The sequence below is a fragment of the Vitis vinifera genome, chromosome 14 (assembly GCF_030704535.1).
Source record: "Vitis vinifera cultivar Pinot Noir 40024 chromosome 14, ASM3070453v1".
Classification (NCBI taxonomy): domain Eukaryota; kingdom Viridiplantae; phylum Streptophyta; class Magnoliopsida; order Vitales; family Vitaceae; genus Vitis; species Vitis vinifera.
Genome location: NC_081818.1, coordinates 24620224 through 24639963, shown reverse-complemented (window position 1 = coordinate 24639963; position 19740 = coordinate 24620224). Strand labels below are relative to the sequence as shown.

The 19740-nt window shown below is 37.5% G+C and overlaps 1 protein-coding gene across 3 annotated transcripts; it reads right to left on the bottom strand.

Annotated features, from left to right (window-relative positions):
- Positions 1 to 410: 410 nt before the first annotated feature.
- LOC100251430 (uncharacterized) lies at positions 411 to 18242 on the bottom strand. 3 transcript variants are annotated; one of them, XM_002276767.3, is made up of 7 exons: positions 18113 to 18242; positions 9824 to 10033; positions 9599 to 9679; positions 9229 to 9349; positions 7118 to 7423; positions 3592 to 3657; positions 411 to 1014 (listed from the first exon to the last, which is right to left on the bottom strand). In XM_002276767.3, the coding sequence occupies exons 2-7, from the start codon at positions 10012 to 10014 to the stop codon at positions 925 to 927; spliced, it is 855 nt and encodes a 284-aa protein (XP_002276803.1). In that variant the 5' UTR covers positions 10015 to 10033; positions 18113 to 18242; the 3' UTR covers positions 411 to 924. The 3 variants fall into 3 exon arrangements, with proteins under 3 accessions (XP_002276803.1, XP_059598627.1, XP_059598626.1); XM_059742644.1 differs by lacking the exon at positions 18113 to 18242 and adding an exon at positions 16827 to 16952; XM_059742643.1 differs by lacking the exon at positions 18113 to 18242 and adding an exon at positions 14381 to 14617.
- Between the last annotated feature and the right edge of the window lie 1498 nt (positions 18243 to 19740).

Here is a 19740-nt window from a genome sequence, read left to right as displayed (position 1 = left end):
CCTTTACATCATTAACAAAGGCTTTTATCATTTAGTTTATTTGGTCAAGTATCAATAATTAAACCACTTGCATTTAAAAATTCTAAAAATTTGAAATCGAATTAAGCTGTGAAAGCAACTGGAGGAAAATTCTTAGGCTAACAAGCTTTCTAATACCCAGGGGTATACATCCAGGAGCCCCTTGAATGTTCCAATGCACAGTAAGGGAATTGAGGGCGAAAAGGCATAAACAAAATGCAAACACTAGCACCTTGGGAAAAAAGGAAAGAAAATAAGGAATATAAAATTCTCTTCTTTGCTTTGCCATAAAAAAAAAATATGTAAGACAATTCATAACTAATAAAATTCATTTAAAAATTTATATGTTTTCAAGTTCTTCATTCTCTATAAAAATGGAAACTGGAAACCTAAAAAAAAAGAAAAAGAGGTGAAATCTATTGAAGTCAACTATATGTAAGTTCTGATCACACATTTCATGATTGAAACTGAGCCTAACAAACCTAGCTGAGATTCTCAGTATTGGGATGGAATTGTGGACCAAGAGATTAACGAACCAATCAGGTTTGAGTCTCTAAGTTGTCCAAGTTTTAGAGCAATGGTTCATAAAGAACCTACCAGATGTTCCCACTACACACAGAAGACCACCCTGTGCATGGATGCAGGGGAAAATAAAAGAATTGCCATATCTATGGAGACTCAAATGTAATATGTTTCCATTAGGTTCTGTAATGTCAGGGCTTGCAACTCTTTGGTGGGCAAATAAAAAAACCTGAACACCAGAGATCCAAACAACATTTGAAGAGAACCTGCTGCACCACCTTGGTGACTGTTTAGCTCTATCCACTGGAAGCAAAGTCAGACTGACCTGTTTACTCCATATAAAAGCCAAAATTTTCGAACTTTTCCAATTTGCTAAAAACATGTTTAACCATCCATCTCTGGAAGCTTTTTGCCTTTGCGTGACCTCTTTCTTTTCCTACTGTTTCTCACAGTTTTGCCAGCATCCTTGTCTTCCTGCATTCAAACCTCTACATTTCAATAACTGTTAACCATTAAAAGGAATTTCATAACATAAAAGCTTATTATGGCTAAGCCAAAGGATGATGAGAATCCATTAATTTATTGGCTATCATAAGTCACAAATGAGTTTAGGTCTCCCAATATTCTACCTGGATTAGGATTTTCACAACATGCACCATAAATACTGTTTTGATGAAAGCTCAAAAACCAAACCTTAAGTTGTGAATTACCACATATTTACATTGCTAACATTTTGAATCCCATACATCTTTACCATGGAGTTTGTAGTTTCCACCAGGAATTTTTTTGTCTATTATATTTTCACAATTAGTATCCAAAGATTGCCATTACCATAGGCCCATATAGTGATTTCTACCGACCAATGCTTTTCAAACCTGTGAACACTGGGCACTAGGATTGCCATGCATGAAGATACTAATGACAACAGTTCTATATTTCCAAATTTTTCCTGTACTCGTTATTTTACAAATCCACTTCCCCAAATAACATTCCAACACCAAAACCAGAGCAGGGCCACCCCATCCCAACAACTCGAGTCTGGGCCAGCTTTTCAGATTGAAGACTACTGATAACTGGAACTCAACCTGATAACAAGCCTCTACAAATTGATGGCATATTCTAATAAGTTTAATGCAAAAGAAGCTTTTGCCCCACTATTGGTCACACAACATAAACTCATGCAAACAAGGACACACTAAACCTAAACCCATTGATAAGAAATAAAATCATTAAAGGCTATTAGAGAGCCAAGAAATGACTCACTAGAACATTATGATTCATCTTTGTTGGTCTCTTTATTGCAAATCTTGGGGATATGGCTCAAGTCAAGTCCCATAATAGACTTCCACCCCTACCCAATTAGGCCTGTCCCCAACATTCTTGCCTCATTTAAATTTCCTTATTATCATAGTAGACATTTAGCCCTACACAACTAGGCCCCTCCCAGCATTCTTCAATTATTTGACTTCTGTTATTGCCACCCTTGGCCACAGGACAGGTTTGGCCAGTCCATGGAATATCTGTTTAGATGGCTAAGACTTGATTGAGAATACACTTATGTGCTTACTAAACTTTTCAGGAAATGGAATGTAGGAAATCAAAATAGGAAAGAAAGGGAATAAAAGGAACTGGAATCAGAAATTCCATTGAAGTGTTTACAAAATTGTTAGGAAAGGAAATGAGTGAAATTGATTCCTTTTGAAGTATTTACTAGAGTAAAGGAAGCGAAATGAAACACATAATTTTATTATAATGCCCTTGTATAAAATTTTTTCATGTTTATCATTGTAGAGATGAAGAAATAAAACTCATTTCTTAACTTATTGTATTTTCCTTTTACATTGTGGCTTGATTAAAAAGATTTTGGGTAAGAAAACTTTTCTATTTATTTGATAATAAGTATAATTTTACCTTAATGATTGTATCTATTTTATTTTACATCTATGATTGTAAAGTTTAAAATGATTTGAGCATAGAAACAAAACTTATTTCTTGAATTTATTATAATTTTTTTGGATAAAAATATATCTTCCTATTTATATAATTGACATTTAATTAATTTATTCTCTTTTTATCAATAAAAAATTATTGGTCACATAAAAATAACTATAATATGAATAGTGCACTATCATATTGAAGGTATAACAATTATTGCCTATTGGAAGCACAAGGGCAAATTAGGCAGTCCCTTCACAACATCTGACTTCTCAAATTTAAGGAATCCAATTTGTGAGGGGGAGTGGGAGAATCAATCTCCTCAAATTTGAGAAATAAATTTCCTCAAATTGTGGTAGGGCCCACACATACTTTTATTCCAAATTCAAGTAAAAAAATGAATATGCTGGAAAGGGAATCACACATTTTCTCCTGATTCCACTGGAATCAAGTAAACAGGGTATTAGAGAGTTCTGATTCTTGTGTTTTAGCACATATGCTTTTTCGTTAGAGTCATCTGAATTGGGGATGAAGAACATCCTAAATCTCTGTCTGGCTAAAGGAATCTGCAAATGCGACCTTATCTTCATAGATTTCTTAGAAAAATTGGGATAAAGGTTTTGTGATGCCCTCATTATAGGTCTTTGTTTTTTATGCAATTTTCAAACTGTTATAAAATAGTCACAACATGGCATCCTTGATGCTGCCATACTTAAATTTGTCTTCGATGAATTGATGATTGTCTGTACTCTGGAAACATAGGTTATGAAAAAAAATCTAATTCTCTAGATGTGAATGGTTTAACCAATAAGAACATGCAACAGGCTTGAACGGCAGGGTAATATTTCTACAATTAACCCTATGATGATTTGTTTTATCTTTCAATAATGATGTAACAACTCCACTACTGAATCATGTGACTGCATGGTTCAAAGTCCCAAACAATTGGGTAGAATTGTGATGTATTTAGCATCCAATTTTCTAGGATATGCTATCCTCTGAGGCAGAACTATCAGTCGTCAAACTATTGTCCTCAACTATGAACTGTCAAGGCTGTGCATAACATACTCAAAAGAAACTTTGTGCAGAATTAAAATAATAAAATACAAAAGTTACCTTCTCCGAGGCAGGATTTGGTTGCCTCTGACTCTTTTTCTTCTTACAAGAAAGAGGGTTTGGACCCTGCAAAGTTCAAGAGGAGTAAAAACCCTGAGCCCATGGAACAGCCATATCAAAAGAAACAGTACTAGAAATAATATCATATCACCACAATGAATTCAATTGGAACTAACCTAGCCAATATCCAGCGACCAAATTCACTCATAATAAGTAAAAATGATATTATATTATAACATTGACCCACACTTCTTCTAAACACTTAAGCTATCCTCATTCCAACACTTTCCTTTAAGCTATCCTCATTCCAACACCTTTCCTTTTCTGTTCACAATTTGAAATTGTGATAAAGTTATATAAAACAGGAAATGAATTAGCTCTTTGTAAACATTTTGATCAGTGAAGATGGACTATAACTTTACAAATTGGACAGGCACCTTGCATTTCCTAACCTAATATATACAGGTGGCAGGCTGACCTGAAGGCTGCAGCAAAGCTAACTGAGGAGGACCAGTAGCAATTATTCAGCTCATCTTGAGGGTAAAGAGGCTGAGGGAGAGACCTCTTTAATCAGACATGGAAGGTTTGCTTCTGTACAATTGTTGCATAAAGATTTAGTAGCTTTTTGGGACTGTTCTTGTGGAGTATTTAAAGAGGAAGTGATGCACCTCTTATCTGCCACTAAGGCTACACTGGTAAGCAGGGACAGTACAGCTCCAAGACTAGGATGGGATTGAGTTTGCAAGCAGTCAGTGCAGCCCCAAGGATTTTTTGACTCGGGAAAAAGTAAAATTAGAATACATGTTTAGGATAGAATTTTGAAGTGATATGTGGGCATTTTAGGGGTTTGGGGCTGCCTTCAAAGATAGGGACATAGCTGATGGCTCGTTGGTGATGTGGGATAAAAGAGTCCAGGAAATTCTTGGCATGGAAGTGGTGCTTTCACAATCTAGTGTTGGGTGTCTTGAGAATGCTTTTTGTGGGTTTTCTTTGGGATTTATGGGCATTAGCAGAGGGCAGAGTTTTACATAGTTCATAAGCCCGTAAGGTATCAAATATACAACATCCCTTGAAATCTAATTATAATAAAATTTTGTTTAACCAAAAAATAATAACTGTTTCTGGTAAATTAGCCATTTGGATCAATGAGAATCTCCCTCATCTGCTCAAGTCTAGAAAAAGTGATTGTTGAATTCAAGGTGGCGTAAGGAAAAGAGGAAGAAGGGGGAAGGGAAAAGAAAGGGCAAAGAAAAATTGTGGGCTGAGATGCTAAGAAAAGATTATCTGACTTAAGGGAGGAAATGGCTGTAGATAGGGCCGAAACATAAACAATTGAAATGCCAACACCAAGTAGCTGGGGTTTAAGCTTTGTCTAGTTCAGCCAAGTTACCGTGGTGGACATAAGTGGAAGATGATCAGCAAATTGTTGGGATAGTTTCATCCACAACAAATCATCCCAGATCCAAAGAACACTAGAAGGAAGTCTCACTTTAAGTGACAACTGACAAGAGTCCCACCATACTCTTTACTAGTTCAAATCAGTATTATATACATAAATTGATAAATATAAAAATACTATCAATATCACAAGTAGATGACAAAACTAATCATCAAAAGTCACTGTTCATCATTGGAATATCATAACAAAGAAGCATCAACAGCATTAGAAGTCAAAACCATTCAATAGGTATGAGCCAGAAAGTAGCATAGAATAAATTGCAATCAGGAATCTGAACTTTTGAGTGATGAGTGACAGAGGGCACTAATTTGTGTTTAATCTGAAGGGAGCGGCACAAAGGGTCCAATAATTTCAAGTAATAAACCTTGGTAACAATGCTGGCAGGAATGCCAAGCCCATGTGATAGGAAATAAGGAGTAAAGAAATGATATAAATGACTTCTTACTCCCTTCTTTAAACCTAGAGACTCTCAAGCATATTACGAAAACTTGAGGCTGAGGTGAAAAAATTTTGAGAAGGAATCATATTCTACATATTAGTTAACTTTATAGAAAAAACCTTAAAGCATTTTTAAAAATACCTCTCTGACTTAAATGCAGACAATACAATCAAAGATTTAAAATCTCCACACCAAATAAGCTTATTTTAACGCAAGAATAACCATTACTTTTTTCATAACGCAAGAATAACCATTACTTTTTTCATATATATGTGTGTTATGTGTGTGTGTGCAGTTATGTCTGTAAGTATATGTTAAAAAAATGCATCTAAAGAAAAGGGGCACAACTCAACATGAAGAAGTACACAAGACATGCCAAGAACAATGAAAGAAAATAAAGAAAACGTCCCAGACCAAGTTGAGACCAAGCTATTGGCAGAATTTTAAGCAGAATAAACATTTAGTTTCCCAGAGCAACTGACTCGTGAATACAAACTTTTAAGGAAGATATCTTTCACCCCTAAGTCTGACCTCTCCAATCCCTAAAGTTCTTATATTTCTCCTGTTCCATATTGTCTAACATAAACGGATGGGACCTTTCTCCAAACACAAGAATAACAATTATAAAGTGTATTGCCAAAAATCATATCCACTGAACCTATAATCAACTGAACAAGGCATATGGTTGTTATTATTATTATTTTTTTTTTGATAGACGAAGACAACTTGAATTGAAAAAAAGCCAAAACAGGGGGTACACCCTACGTATACAAGCAGTATACAAAGAGAGCCAAAACAAGGCTGCAAAAAGAAAGAAAAAACCTAGAGAGGTAAAAAGCTAGCCAACATGCCAATCACCTAAAAAATTCAGAAAAGAGGGAGAGTCTAAATCCAAAAACTGCTAAGACCACTCTAGAAGAGACCGAAAAAAAAGGTTCCTCAAGCATGGATCTGACATCTCATCCTCTTGGAATGTTCTTCGGTTTCACACTCTCCAAATACACCAAAAAGGACAAATAGGTGCCAATCTCCAAACTGCTCTCCTCTTCTTCCCTAGTCCCTTAACTTTCCATTCCAGAAGCAGATTTCTCACCAAGGCCGGGAACACCCACACCAGACCAAAAGAAGATAGCAGCGAAGTCCATAGCTCCCTTGTCTTACCACATTGAATGAGAATGTGGTCCACCGATTTCTCATTTTTTTTACAAAGGCTGCACCTGTTGACCATGGATCAAACCCTCTTCATTAACATGTCTATTGTTAAAAATTTTCCCCAAACTGCTTCCCATGCAAAAAAACAAGTTCTAAGAGGGGCATACGAACCCCTAATCTCTTTGGCTGGAAAGAAAAGGCTATTCTCAGCCCTTAAAGACTTATAATATGATTTGACATTAAACTTTCCCCTCCTAACATTGAAGAAATAATATATAAGCCTTACAAAAATCTCCCAACTAATAATATACAAGGTTAAGAAGTATAAACATAATACCATGAAGGAAAATAACATTCACAAAAGGCAATACACGGGCATGCAAAAACAGTACGGGAAAAAGAGAATAATAATCAAAGCTTGAAGCAAACAATCAAGATCATAATTTAGAATAAGAAAGACGATCATAGATTATAACCTTAGCTTTATTTCTCTTAAATTGAACTCTATCCTTGACAACCATTCTCCTTTTTGCATTATTTTCATTTGTTGCAGCCTGCAACCCTAAATTTTGATCTTCTAGAGCTTCATTTTCATCAGAAGAATCCTTCGTTTCCTTGGATGTCAATCTGTTCTTTTGCCTCTTACTTAACAATTTATGTTCCAACTCAGTCATATGCAAGCGTTCTTCTTCAGAGGATTTGACAAACTGGCGTTGAGACACAGATGGTGGCTCAAGTAGGAGGGCATTTCGGAGACCAAATATAACAGGAACACCTGGTATCTGGAACCAATCAATAAATAAAAAATAAATACATTTTTCATGAATTCATCAGTGCATCTGTGTGCATTTCTGTCAGGCAAAAAGAATGATGCAAAATCAAAACATCAAGCATAGTGACAAAGTTTTAAGAACTTCTTAAGCCCCCAAATGGGAACCAAATGCTTAAATAAATAAACCTCACTACAAAACCTTAGCCCATAAATAATTAATAAGAGTTCCTGAGTTATTTGAAGCAGTTCCACAGTGGAAACATAGGTCTCCACCACCCACCCGACAATTCTTTTATTCTTTTCCTAATCTGTCACGAATTTCAGCAGAAACACAATTAAAACTGTACCAAGGAACCCAAGAGCATCAGCTAAAGGTTACCTATTGGAAAGACACACATTAAAGCATCATGGGTAAGATTGGTTTCAATTTCACATTGATATGATGCAAGTAAACCACTAAACCCACAAATCAAAACAATAGTTTATTTATTTGCACGGACCAAGAAGAGATAGTTATAATGGAAAAACATATACTTAAGTTATTCATACCAAATACATGACAATTAAATGATGGATTTGGTAGTGAACGAGTTGACTTTCAAAAGTAAAGTGTACTAATATCTAACAAACCAAGTAGCCTCCAGGTAAGAAGCTTAAATCACCCTGGAAAACATGATTGCCAGACAAAACATGGTGATATGTTCTTGAGATAAATGAATTTTGCAAACCCTTTAAAATTATTTTAGCTTATTTTACATTCGTATCACACTTTCAAGTTGTCCAATCATATATAGAAAAAGGGTCATCAACAATAAGCCTAAGTAAGAAACAACTCAGGCATGTTTCAAAAACCCTCAATACCAACAGGCTATTCTCCAAGAAAAGCAGCCAACAGAATAAGGGGCACATTCCTATTTCACTAAATGTTACTGTGCCTTCACAATATGCTCCCTTATTGACACATTCCAGAAAGGGTCACAAAGAAAAGAGTGATGCAACAAGAAAAAGAATTAAAAACATGAGAAAAAATGGAATGTGTCTCAAGTGATAGAAGCCAGCTTCTACCCACAAATATAATGCAGAAAAAATAATTTCAGTTATAAACAAGGGCTCTATTTTGTGGCAATTCATAACAGGTCCTGTTACATAAACCTTCTTTCTTATACAAAGCAGAAAACATTTATGAGATTGAAAGATAAAAAGGTTACAAATGCTCCTTTTTGAATCAAAATATTAAGTGTGTCAATTTAACATGTCTAACACAATGCTCTTTTTACTTTTATTTTGCTGGTCATATATATATATATATATATATATATATATGGTATGTCAGTTTAACATGTCTTAGCTACAATCATGCATCACTCGTACAATGATTTTAAATTACTTCAGTACCCATGTCTAGCAGCTAGATTCCTAAAAAGCTCTTGATTAACTTGAGATAGATGTGAAGAAAAATTGAACAACATCATGCTTGAGCCATTTCTGCATGTCTAGGTCCTAGGATTCAACAGATAATCTAGTGTTTCTTCTATGTAATTTGAGTAACTAAAGAACACTCAATAAAAGTTCAACTAAAAGAAGTGACAGAAATTATATATTTGACAACACATGGATGTCACAAAATTCAAGAGAGAAACTGTAGCTTAATGGAACTTTTATTTGCTACTTTTGGAGACAGACCTTCCTTGGATTTAAAAGGAGAACTTTGTAACACATAGAAGTTTCAAGTACCATAATGTAAAACAATCAGAAGATTAGAGAGGAGACACAAAGGCAACAATTGGCATCCAATAAGAGAAAAAACACACCAACCTCCTGAAACTTTTTGCGCAGATCAGTGTCTTGAGTAGCAACAAAGAAGTGCTCTGGATTGTTTTCTCCAATAATCTCAACGAAGCAAGCCTCAGCACTCTTCCTCCTCTCATGATCACATCTGAACATGAAGTTCAATCATAGTTCCAGTTAAGGAAAAAAGGAACCAGTTCTCTCTCTACATACCATAAATTTTGTAACTAAAGCAAACTGATAAACCATATCCTACTTTGCAACCAGTTTTCTCAGTTGCCTTAAATCCTTTTTTTTATCTTTTTTTTTTATTTTTTTGCATTTAAAAGAAAAAAAAAACTATTCAATCCCCCTCCAACCCTCCCTCTACACACACACGTACAGTTGGATGGCTCACCTTGCGGCAATAAGCTTGCCAGCAGCCTTGAGAGATTCAGAATATGAGTCACCAAGGCTTTTCAACTCTGCAAGAACACATCTACAGCCAAGAAAACAGAAACAAGTTAAAGAGTAAATGGAAATAAAAAGGTTTATTCCTATTTCCTGAAGAATAAACTATTTTGTCTTCTGTTAACAAAGTAAAGGTGAAGGACAGAACCATGACACCAAGAGAAAGGCATACCTCGTGGTCATAAGCTTCACTGGGGCACCAAGGATAGTTGAAACGGCATTATCAGGTGGTGAGATATGATTGACAATAAGGTGATGTACAAAAGTTCCATCGCATAGGACCTTAAAGGGCTGTCTGAAACCAAAGCAGGCTGTGTAGAATCTCACAATTTTGCGATGACGCTTCTGTTTTTTCAATCTCATGTCTGGAAAATATGATTACCTGAACAGATATAAGAGCCAAAATTTAAGTAAAGAAAGAGCACATACTGAACCTAATTTTTTTTTTTGATAGATAAACACACAAGGATAATATTAGATAAAGGGTGCTTGAAAGGCGACCCAGAGCATACAGGGGGTATACAATCGTCGCCTAAAAACAGGAAAACAAAAGGGATAAGCACTCACCGGCCCTCAGAAAGAACCCAACCAGTCCACAAAATTAAACAAAGTTAAGGGGCCTACAACTATAGAAGATTTAGCCCAAGAAAAGAGATTACAAATAAAGGAATTTTTCAACCTTTGAACCAACAGAACCTCATTATCAAAAACTATCTTATTTCTTTCCATCCAAACCGTCCAAAATAAGCAAAGAGGAGCTGCCCGCCAAACCTTTCTATGCTTCTTGTCCTTAAAGGTAACATACCAACCTAAAAGAGTGTCTCTAACCATAAACGGAAGGACCCAATTAACACCAAATAAAGAAAACACGAGATCCCACAAAACCTTCGCCTTAGAACAATGAATAAGAATGTGGTTTATCGTCTCGTCTTCAGCACAACATAAAGAGCATCTGTTAGCTAAATACCAGCCCCTCCTCTTGAGCTGATCTTGAGTAAGAACCTTCCCCCATGAAGCTTCCCAAGCAAAAAAAACCCACATTTGTAGGAACATATGGACTCCAAATAATCTTCCACGGAAACAGGACTACACAGCTCTGATCAAGAGAATTGTAAAGGGACATTACAGTGAAAATCTCATTTTTTGTCTCTTTCCACACCATCCTATCCTCCACATCAGCATTTAGCCTCTTTCCTTGAATGGTCGAAAGGAATCTCTCCACCTTCTCCATCTCCCAATCATTGAAAGGTCTAAGAAAGCGGGGAGTCCACCCTCCTTCTTCCCCCATTGAATCCCAACAGTCCGCTACCCACGCGTCTTTAGAAACCGATAAATCATACAAGGAGGGAAAGGCCTCGCAAAGGGGAATGTTCCCACACCAAATATCTTTCCAAAACCTCACCCTTTTGGCCATCCCCCACAGAGAAAGAAACATTGTTGAGCAGCAATAAACCTTCCTTACTAATTTCCTTCCAAAGCCCCACCCCATATCCCTCCCTAACCCCTCGGGTACTCCACCCGCCTCTTTCAACCCCAAACTTTGTACTAGTAATATGCTTCCAATAGGAGTCCCTCTCATCCGCAAAACGCCAACTCCATTTGCACAAGAGGGCCCTATTGAGAATAGAAAGATTTCGAATCCCCAAACCACCCTTCTTTTTATGAGAGCAAACAACAGCCCACTTTACAAGATGTGGTCTCTTATCCAATGCTCCCCCTCCCCAAAGAAAATCCCTTTGAATTTTCTCAAGTCTTAATTTAACCACTCTTGGCATACGCAATAAGGACATAAGGTAGATTGGCATGCTCGCCAACGTGCTCCGAATAAGAGTGATTCTTCCACCCTTAGAAATGAATTGCCTCTTCCACAAGGCTAATCTCTTCCGCATCCTCTCTTCCACTCCGTCCCAAGCCCTCATCGACTTATGCGAAGCACCCAAAGGGATCCCTAAATAAGTGTAAGGGAGATAACCCACTTTGCAGCCCAGCTCAGCAGCCAATAACTCAGCATTATCCACTCTACCCACCGGCAAAATTTCACTCTTGTTCAAATTAATACGCAGACCTGAAGTAGCTTCAAACCACATTAATAACCAACTTAAAAAAGCCAGTTGCTCTTGGGAATCCTCACAAAAGACTAGCGTATCATCGGCGAACAGCAGATGCGAAACTTGGATCTCCACGCCTTCCCTACCCCTTATCTTGCAACCTGAAAGAAAACCCCCTCTCACCGCTCTGTTAATGAGGCTACTTAAAGCCTCCATTCCTAACACAAAAAGGTAAGGGGAGAGAGGATCTCCTTGCCTTAACCCTCTAGTACTCTGGAAAAAACATGTTGGAGAACTGTTAACCAGTACAGAAAACGAGGCGGTGGATATGCACCACTTAATCCACCCAGCCTACTTCTCCCCAAAACCCATTTTTTGCATCACTGACAGCAAAAAGTCCCAGTTAATATGATCGTAGGCCTTTTCTAAATCTAATTTACGGAACACCCCACTTTCCTTTCTTTTCAGCAAGGAGCCTATGACCTCATTGGCTATTAACGCAGCATCGAGGATTTGCCTACCTTCAACAAAGGCACTTTGGGTTGAAGACACCACCTTTCCCACTACCTTTTTCAATCTATTGGCTAAAACCTTTGCAAGCAGCTTGTATAGACTTCCCACCAAACTAATGGGTCTAAAATCGCTCAAATCTTCAGCCCCTCCCTTTTTTGGGATTAAAACAAGGAAGGTGTTGTTCAAGCTTCTGACAAATTTTCCCCTCTCAAAAAAGTCTTTGAAAAAACCCATAACCTCAACTTTGACGAAATCCCAACAGAATTGCCAGAACGCAAAGGAAAAACCATCCGGACCAGGGGCTTTATCCCCATTCAGCACTGAAAGAGCCGAAAACATCTCCTCCAACCTGACTGCCTCCTCAACCCCAATACTGTCAAATTCAAGATTGTTCAAACAAGGGCGCCAACCGCCTGGATCTGATAAAAGATTCTGAAAAGCCCTCACCACTCCCCTTTGAATATCCTGATCTTCTGACAGCCAAGTGCCATTGACTTTAATTTTTTTCAAGCAATTCCTCCTTCTGTTGGCATTTGCCATCTTGTGAAAAAATCTCATGTTTTTATCACCTTCTTTCAACCAAGTTTATCTTGACTTTTGTCTCCAAGAAATCTCCTCCATAAGCGCCTATTTCTTGAAATCCTCCCTAGCCTCCTTTCTCGCCTTTAACTCCTGCTCGTTTAAGACTTTCAGCCTTTCCTGATTATCCCAGTAAAACACTTTGTCCAGAGCCAACCTTTTGTTCACCCCCACTTTACCAAACACTTCCCTGTTCCAGTCCTTCAACTTTAATTTTAAAGCCTTTAATTTTTCTGTCAGGATAAAACTATAGGACCCGCTATAGTTGAATCCTTGCCACCAGCCCTTTAACAACTCCTTAAACCCCTCCTCCTTCAGCCACATGTTCTCAAATCGAAACGGACTTGGACCACTCCTCACCCCACCCCCATCTAACAAAATTGGGAAGTGATCAGATACCGGTCTTGGGAGAGAACACTGGATCGCCTCATTGAAATGGTTCTCCCAATCCTCTGAAATCAGAAAACAATCCAATCTAGACTTGGAAAGACCATTCAACCCTCCACTCCACATAAACGGCCCCCCATGAAGAGGCATATCTCTTAAAGCCAACTCCTCAATTACTTCCGAAAATCTTCTCATGGATTCAGTCAATCTTCCTTTTCTACTATGCTCGGTGGGAAATTTGACCACGTTAAAATCCCCGCCAATACACCACGGATCAGACCACAACCCTCGGATGGCACCTAACTCTTCCCAAAACAATTCTCTATACCGTTTCAAGGTAGGCCCGTACACTCCCGTAAAGGTCCACAAGAAGCCACCCTCGCAATTTTTAAATCGACATGAAATTGAGAAAAGACCCACCTCCATGCCAACTAACTCCAAAACTCTTTTATCCCAAAACACCACCACCCCACCAGCAGCCCCTCTTGCACTCATGGCACCCTAGCCTAAGAATCTTTCCACTCCAAGACTATGAACAATCCCCCTAGACATGTCTTGAATTTTGGTCTCCTGCAAACACACCAAATCTGCTCTTTGCGACCTGATCAAAGCCTTAATAACCTTCCTTTTAACCCTATCGTTGGCCCCCCTTACATTCCAAGACAAAATCTTTATCTTCATCTAATGTTTGAGATTTTAACCCCACCATTTCTAACCAGAGATTTCTCCTTCCTCGCACCATTATAATTTAGGGACCACTCCAATTTTTTCAATTCACGGTCAAACTTTGTGGTTCCTTAGATATCTTTCTTAATATTCTGTTCTCTTCTCCTCTCAATCCTTAGGAGCAGATTCAACAATTCGCCTTCAAATCCTTCCGTCGAAAAACCCAGGAACTTGCTGAACCTCGCCAAGCAGCTATCGTCCCACCAACATCCTTTTCCTTCCAAATCCTGTAACAAAATCTCCAACTCACCCCCCCTCCACCTAAACCACCCGCGAATTTCTCCCCCTCAGTGCCCAACTCCCCACTGTTGTCATCTGCCAGGATAATACTCAGGGGAAGTTGCTCCTCCCCCTCAACCACAGAGACCAAACCAAACAAGGCCCCCTCCTTCACCCCGACTTGGTCTAACCCAAAAGAAAGAGAAGAAGAAGAGAGCTCTCGACCTCCCACAAAAAGCGCAGAATTTTCGACATACTTGAAAGCTTCAATGCGCAGCACTTCGTCAGTCATCGACTCTCTTATCACCACCGCAGAGACTTCCAATGGCTTTGCAACTAGTGTTGTGTCGACAATAGGGTCTTCGACCCCATTTACGCCTCGCTCCATTCTTATCGTTCGAGCCCTAGTACGCGCGGCCAAAGGATCTTCCCCTAGGACAGGAGGATTGGGCTCTCCATTGACGCCTCTCTCCAAGCATAACAAATGTGCCCTAGGAAGAGAGGTCGAGGATCCTTCCCCAATTAGAGCCCTACCATCCACTACGTCAAGGCCCGCAAGCCCAAGGCCCGCGCACTTTGCCCCTTCTCTACAACCCATCGCGTCAAAAGAACCAATGGGCCTACAGCCCATAATGACGAAAGAATCAATGGGCCCAAAGCCCGCACCCTTTTCCCCTTCTTTGCAGCCCGGCCCCTCTTGGATTTCTTTAAAAGGGCCCTAGGGCTCCCCGCTTTCTTTAAAAGGGCCTTGAGACACCCCATTAACTGAACTGCTAGGCCCAAAACAAGAGCTTGTTGGCCCAAAAACTGAATCTTCCATCCTTTTAGCAGAAAGCACCTTACCCCCATTCACACGTCCATCAACAAAACCACCCTACCCTCCGCTGCAATCCCTACGTCAGAGGTTACCGCATGAAAGAAGCAAGGAACACCTCTAGAAGAAGACGCATCAAGCACTCCCTGCTTCAACCTCAACTACTCCAACTTCTCCCTTTGACTTCCGTAGCCAATAGCACGTGATGTTCCACCATCATCTTCTCCTTCCCTTGAGCCATCTTCTCCACCAAAGCCTTCCGCCAGCACCACCTGCGTGAACTAGGGAGATGACTCCCACCAAAGTTGAAGGGAATAACAGCCTGACCCCATTGCATCTCAGACGAATAAAACGATTTTTCGTCCGCTACTACAAAACCTCCGCACCCATCCCTAATTCTTTTGAACACCTCCGAGCTCCATAGATGAAGGGGGAGCCCAACCACCCTTACCCAAGCTTCTTTAACTCCAACATCTTTACATAGACACCCCACCTCGGGGTTCCATCTGTCCAGAATAATAACATTCTCCTTTATGTTTCTTGATCTTGTGGCTAGAACACATTCAGCCTCACTTGAAGACTCGAACTCAAACAGCAATAAACCTCTGCCTAGCCTAGCAATCCTCATATTCCCCTTTAAATCCCAATGCTGCGTCGCCCACCTCCTTACGAACTCCAACTCAAGAAAAGAAGTTGAGTTAAGACCCCACCAGCCTACTAGACACTGTCTCAACTAATCTAACCTTCCACGCACTTCTCTTTCCCCCACCTCTAACCAAATTGACCGGCCTACCCTTCCCGGGCTAGTCTTAACCGCTTCTGCATAAGATTTCAACTCCACCCCTTTCTCCCTCCATTGAACCTTCAAGCCCTCTTTCTCCCTCAATAAAACCTCTGGCCCTTTGGGAGCCTATAAGCCACCCAAAGGAGCCACACCAAAACCTCTCAACCTCTCGGCCAAAGAGTTCCAACCAAGGGACTGTCCCTTCCCCTCTAGAAAAATAATGTTGAACTTTTTTGATTCAATATCACGAACTAAGCAAAGGATGAACCTTCCTGCCTCATTTGACCGGCGCTCCAACCTATACTTCCTATTCCCCTCCTCCCAACCAAAAGCCCAAGCTCGATTAATAACCTCTCTGCAACAAGCTTCTACTCCATCCAGTAAGCACCTTAAACTAGCCTCCCCAAATCTAATCCAAGAGGAGAAACCTTTGCTTCTCTCCCAAATGCAGCCTTTTAGCTTTCCTCCCAACTCCTCCACCAAAATCTCGAAAGATTTGGATTCCACCATGAAACAACATTTTCCTCCCCTGGCACCTCTAGCTTCACCCCGTGTTCTCACCATCCTTACCATACTGAACCTAATTTAATAAACATAGGTCAAAATAATGAAACTAAACCAGGTGAAATTTCATCACTAACTGCTAAATAGGCAAAGGTCACCTTGGAGCCTAAGTGCACCTCAAAGAAGTAAGGAGACAGCCAATATATCTAGTAAGTTGAACGATATTATAAATTTTTTGTTGGGTAGTCTTGAATTCATCCTTTTTATTTTGAAGATAAGATTTTAACTTGGTAACCACTAAAAAAATGAGCTTTCTGATACATTTTAGCCCTCGTTTGTAAGCCGGGAATGCAAACATAATTAGGGCTCATTATTTGGCGTTTTTGGCAGAGGATAGAGAGAGGTTCCAAGGGCATATTTGCAGGTTATGGTGTGTACTTTTCGTGATTGCAACTTCTTGCCATTTTTGCAAGTGGATCTAGGCTAGGAGCCAAACAATGTAAGTCACCATGGAAGCTGTAACTCTATATTTCTTTTTCATTTTTTCAAGTAATTAGGAATTTATTACAAAAGGCACCTAAAAAAGGGCGTTGCAACCTACTTGCACCAGAGGCATACAATGAGTGCCCAATGGGGCTGAATGCAACACCATAAAAAAACTTAGCAAGGATTCAGACAATCCATGAAGCCCAACAGAGACATAGGACCCATATCCAAAGACTTCTTAGTCCACAAGAACAAAGAACAGATAAAAGACTCCATTAAAGCTTGAATCGACTACTCCAAATCCTTAAATTCTCCGGTTCTGCTCCCTCCATGACATCCAATACAAGTGAAGGGGAGCTGTTCTCAACTTTTCTGTGATTTTTCCCAGTAATGCTGCCCTGCCACCCTAATAAAACCTCTTTAACCACCCAAGAAAAACCAAACAAAAAGAGCAGAAAATGCCAAAGATTGCAACACCCGTAATAAATTCACCTTAAATTCATAATAAATTCACCATTCATAAAAAGTCATTTTACTTATATTAAACTTTAAAGTTCTTCTTTTTCCATATTTTTAGATAAAGAGTTTTTAAATTTTTTGTTGCTCTTGCTTTTTTTCCCAAGCTTCCATTTACATTGGGATTCATTGGCAACGTGTTGAGTACCATTTATGTCTCCATGGTAAAGTGAGTGAATGTTAATTCAAGCTAAATCTTTTTTTATATGAATTGAACATTACAAAGATCCAGATAGTTAATTTTAAAAAGTTTTAGCTTTAGCATAAGTCCAAAATGAAATCCTAAAATTCAAAATTTTCAGCAATAGCATTGACAAGTTAAACGCATTCAAAGAGAAACCCTGGCCCTTTGTTTAGTTTCCAAGAAAATAGAGCGATAAATGAGGAAAAAAACTCTGGTCGACTAAGCCAAACACTAGTCAATTTTTATGTATTCTCGAATCCTCGATGGTGAATATTTTACAATTCAAAGTTTTGATTAGTTTTCTTATATTTTCCCTACATTTAAACTAAATCTATTTTTATACAATTAAACATTCCAAAATGGCAAAGACCATCAATCTAATAAAAATTTCAGAAGAAACCCTACAATTCAGAACTTCCAGCAACAGCATTCCCAAGTCATAAACCACTCGAGTAAAACCCAAGCCCTCTGTTTGACAACCAAGAAAATGAAGAAAAATAAAAGAAAACCACATTTTTATTCCTATGTTATCGTCTGACTTACTTCTCTGCCAAAACTTCCAAAAAAAAAAAAAACTCAATCAGCTAAGCCAAAGAGTCATACATCAGTTTTAGGTAAAAGACCATTTTCTCAACATCTAAACAACTGTATCTAACCTAGAATTCGATTGATTAAATTGGGAAATGAGATTGGATCAGTACCTTGAACTCTCAGAGTTCCAAACGCAGCATTGGGGAGTTGAATGCTTTGTGTAAATATAGATGGCGGCCTCTGGCACTACAAGCAAACCTTAAAAGGCGGTGAAGAACTCGACTTTGGCATCAGTCATTTGAGAATGGGTTGGGCCTGGGCCCTTACTTCGCTTTCAGACCTCGTTTGACTTTCCCTGCACACTCCCTATTTTTTATTTTTAAAAATCCAAAGTAATATACAAAATATATATATATATATATAGGATAGCAAAAATTCTCTAAAATTTCTTTTCGATTTAGTTGATCAAAGAACTAGAATGGATATTTTTTGTTTCCAACTCATACGAGCTCATATCCTTACTTTTCTATCAATATCTAATTCTAATCTTCCTTCCTAATATGAGACTATGGTATCGATATAGACTGAAATTTCATTATAGTCCAATTCTGACCAACAATAAATATAGGGACTTTGCAATATTTAATTAATTATAATTTTATAAAATTCATTTACTACAAAAGTTACAAGGAATTCATTAGAGGAATGTTTCTTATAATTATAATGAATTTTGGTATTCGAGACAAAAAAAAAAAAAAAAAACAGTGATTTTATTTTTTATTCATGCGATTTTCTCGAGTTTTATATATATATCTAAAAGATTTTTTTCTCCCAAAATAGAGATTTATCTTGTAATTGTAAAACTTTTTTCAAATTTCTAAAAAAAATTGTGAAAATTTTTACTTCTTTAAATTTTAAAATATATATATATATATATATACACACACATATAAATTCTTACATTTTACATCATTTTTGTATTTTTAAAAATAGGAGATAGGAATGTATCCAATCCTACTTGTCTCCTTAAAAATTATTTTTAAAATTTTTAAAATTCAAGGTAGTAAAAAAATTTTGATACTTCTATTTTTTTAAATAGTTTTTAAAAGTCATTGTATTCCAAAAGGCTTAATTTACCCTCTACTATTTTTATTTTCTTACTTTTGAAATAATTATGTAATGATAAGTACTTTTATCATTATTTAAATAAATTAATATTACACTTTCATTGATTTTTATCCATATTAAACATTTTCTTATTAAAATAAAAATATTATTTAAATATATATTTTTAAAATAATTATATTGAAAAAAAACTGCTTAGATAGGTTGACTCGATGGAACATGAATCAAACTTAGCTTTTGGAGAAGCTTAAATCAAACTTGACCTTTGAATAAGAAGCTTTAAAGTTTAGGCAAATCAAGTAGAACTCGAGTTTGATTTGATATTTTTATAATATTTATAATTTATATAAACTCATATAATAATAATATTCATTTTATATAATTTTTTATTTTTTTTAATGTCATGTTTTTATATATAATAGTGAAATATTCTCTCCCCGACAATTTAAATTTTGTTTATATATATATATATATAATTATATAATAATATTTATTTTACGTAAATATTTTCGTCTTGACAATACAAACACACACATATTAACTTATTTAACCCAGACACCATCATCAACATCATCAATTGATAAAATAAATAAAGTTAGAAAAAAAAAATTGAACTATTTTAAAAGGGAAAATTTATTTTCTAATTATTTTGAATATCTTATCTATATTTAAG

What these genes read in the sequence shown, in the direction of transcription:
- LOC100251430 (XM_002276767.3), bottom strand. Translation starts at nt 10,014, where the DNA reads ATGAGATTGAAAAAACAGAAGCGTCATCGCAAAATTGTGAGATTCTAC. An exon ending in GGCAAGCTTATTGCCGCAAG is followed by an intron (nt 9,350 to 9,598) that starts GTGAGCCATCCA and finishes CTTCATGTTCAG; the next exon opens with ATGTGATCATGAGAGGAGGA. An exon ending in CAAATCCTGCCTCGGAGAAG is followed by an intron (nt 1,015 to 3,591) that starts GTAACTTTTGTA and finishes GTTTGAATGCAG; the next exon opens with GAAGACAAGGATGCTGGCAA.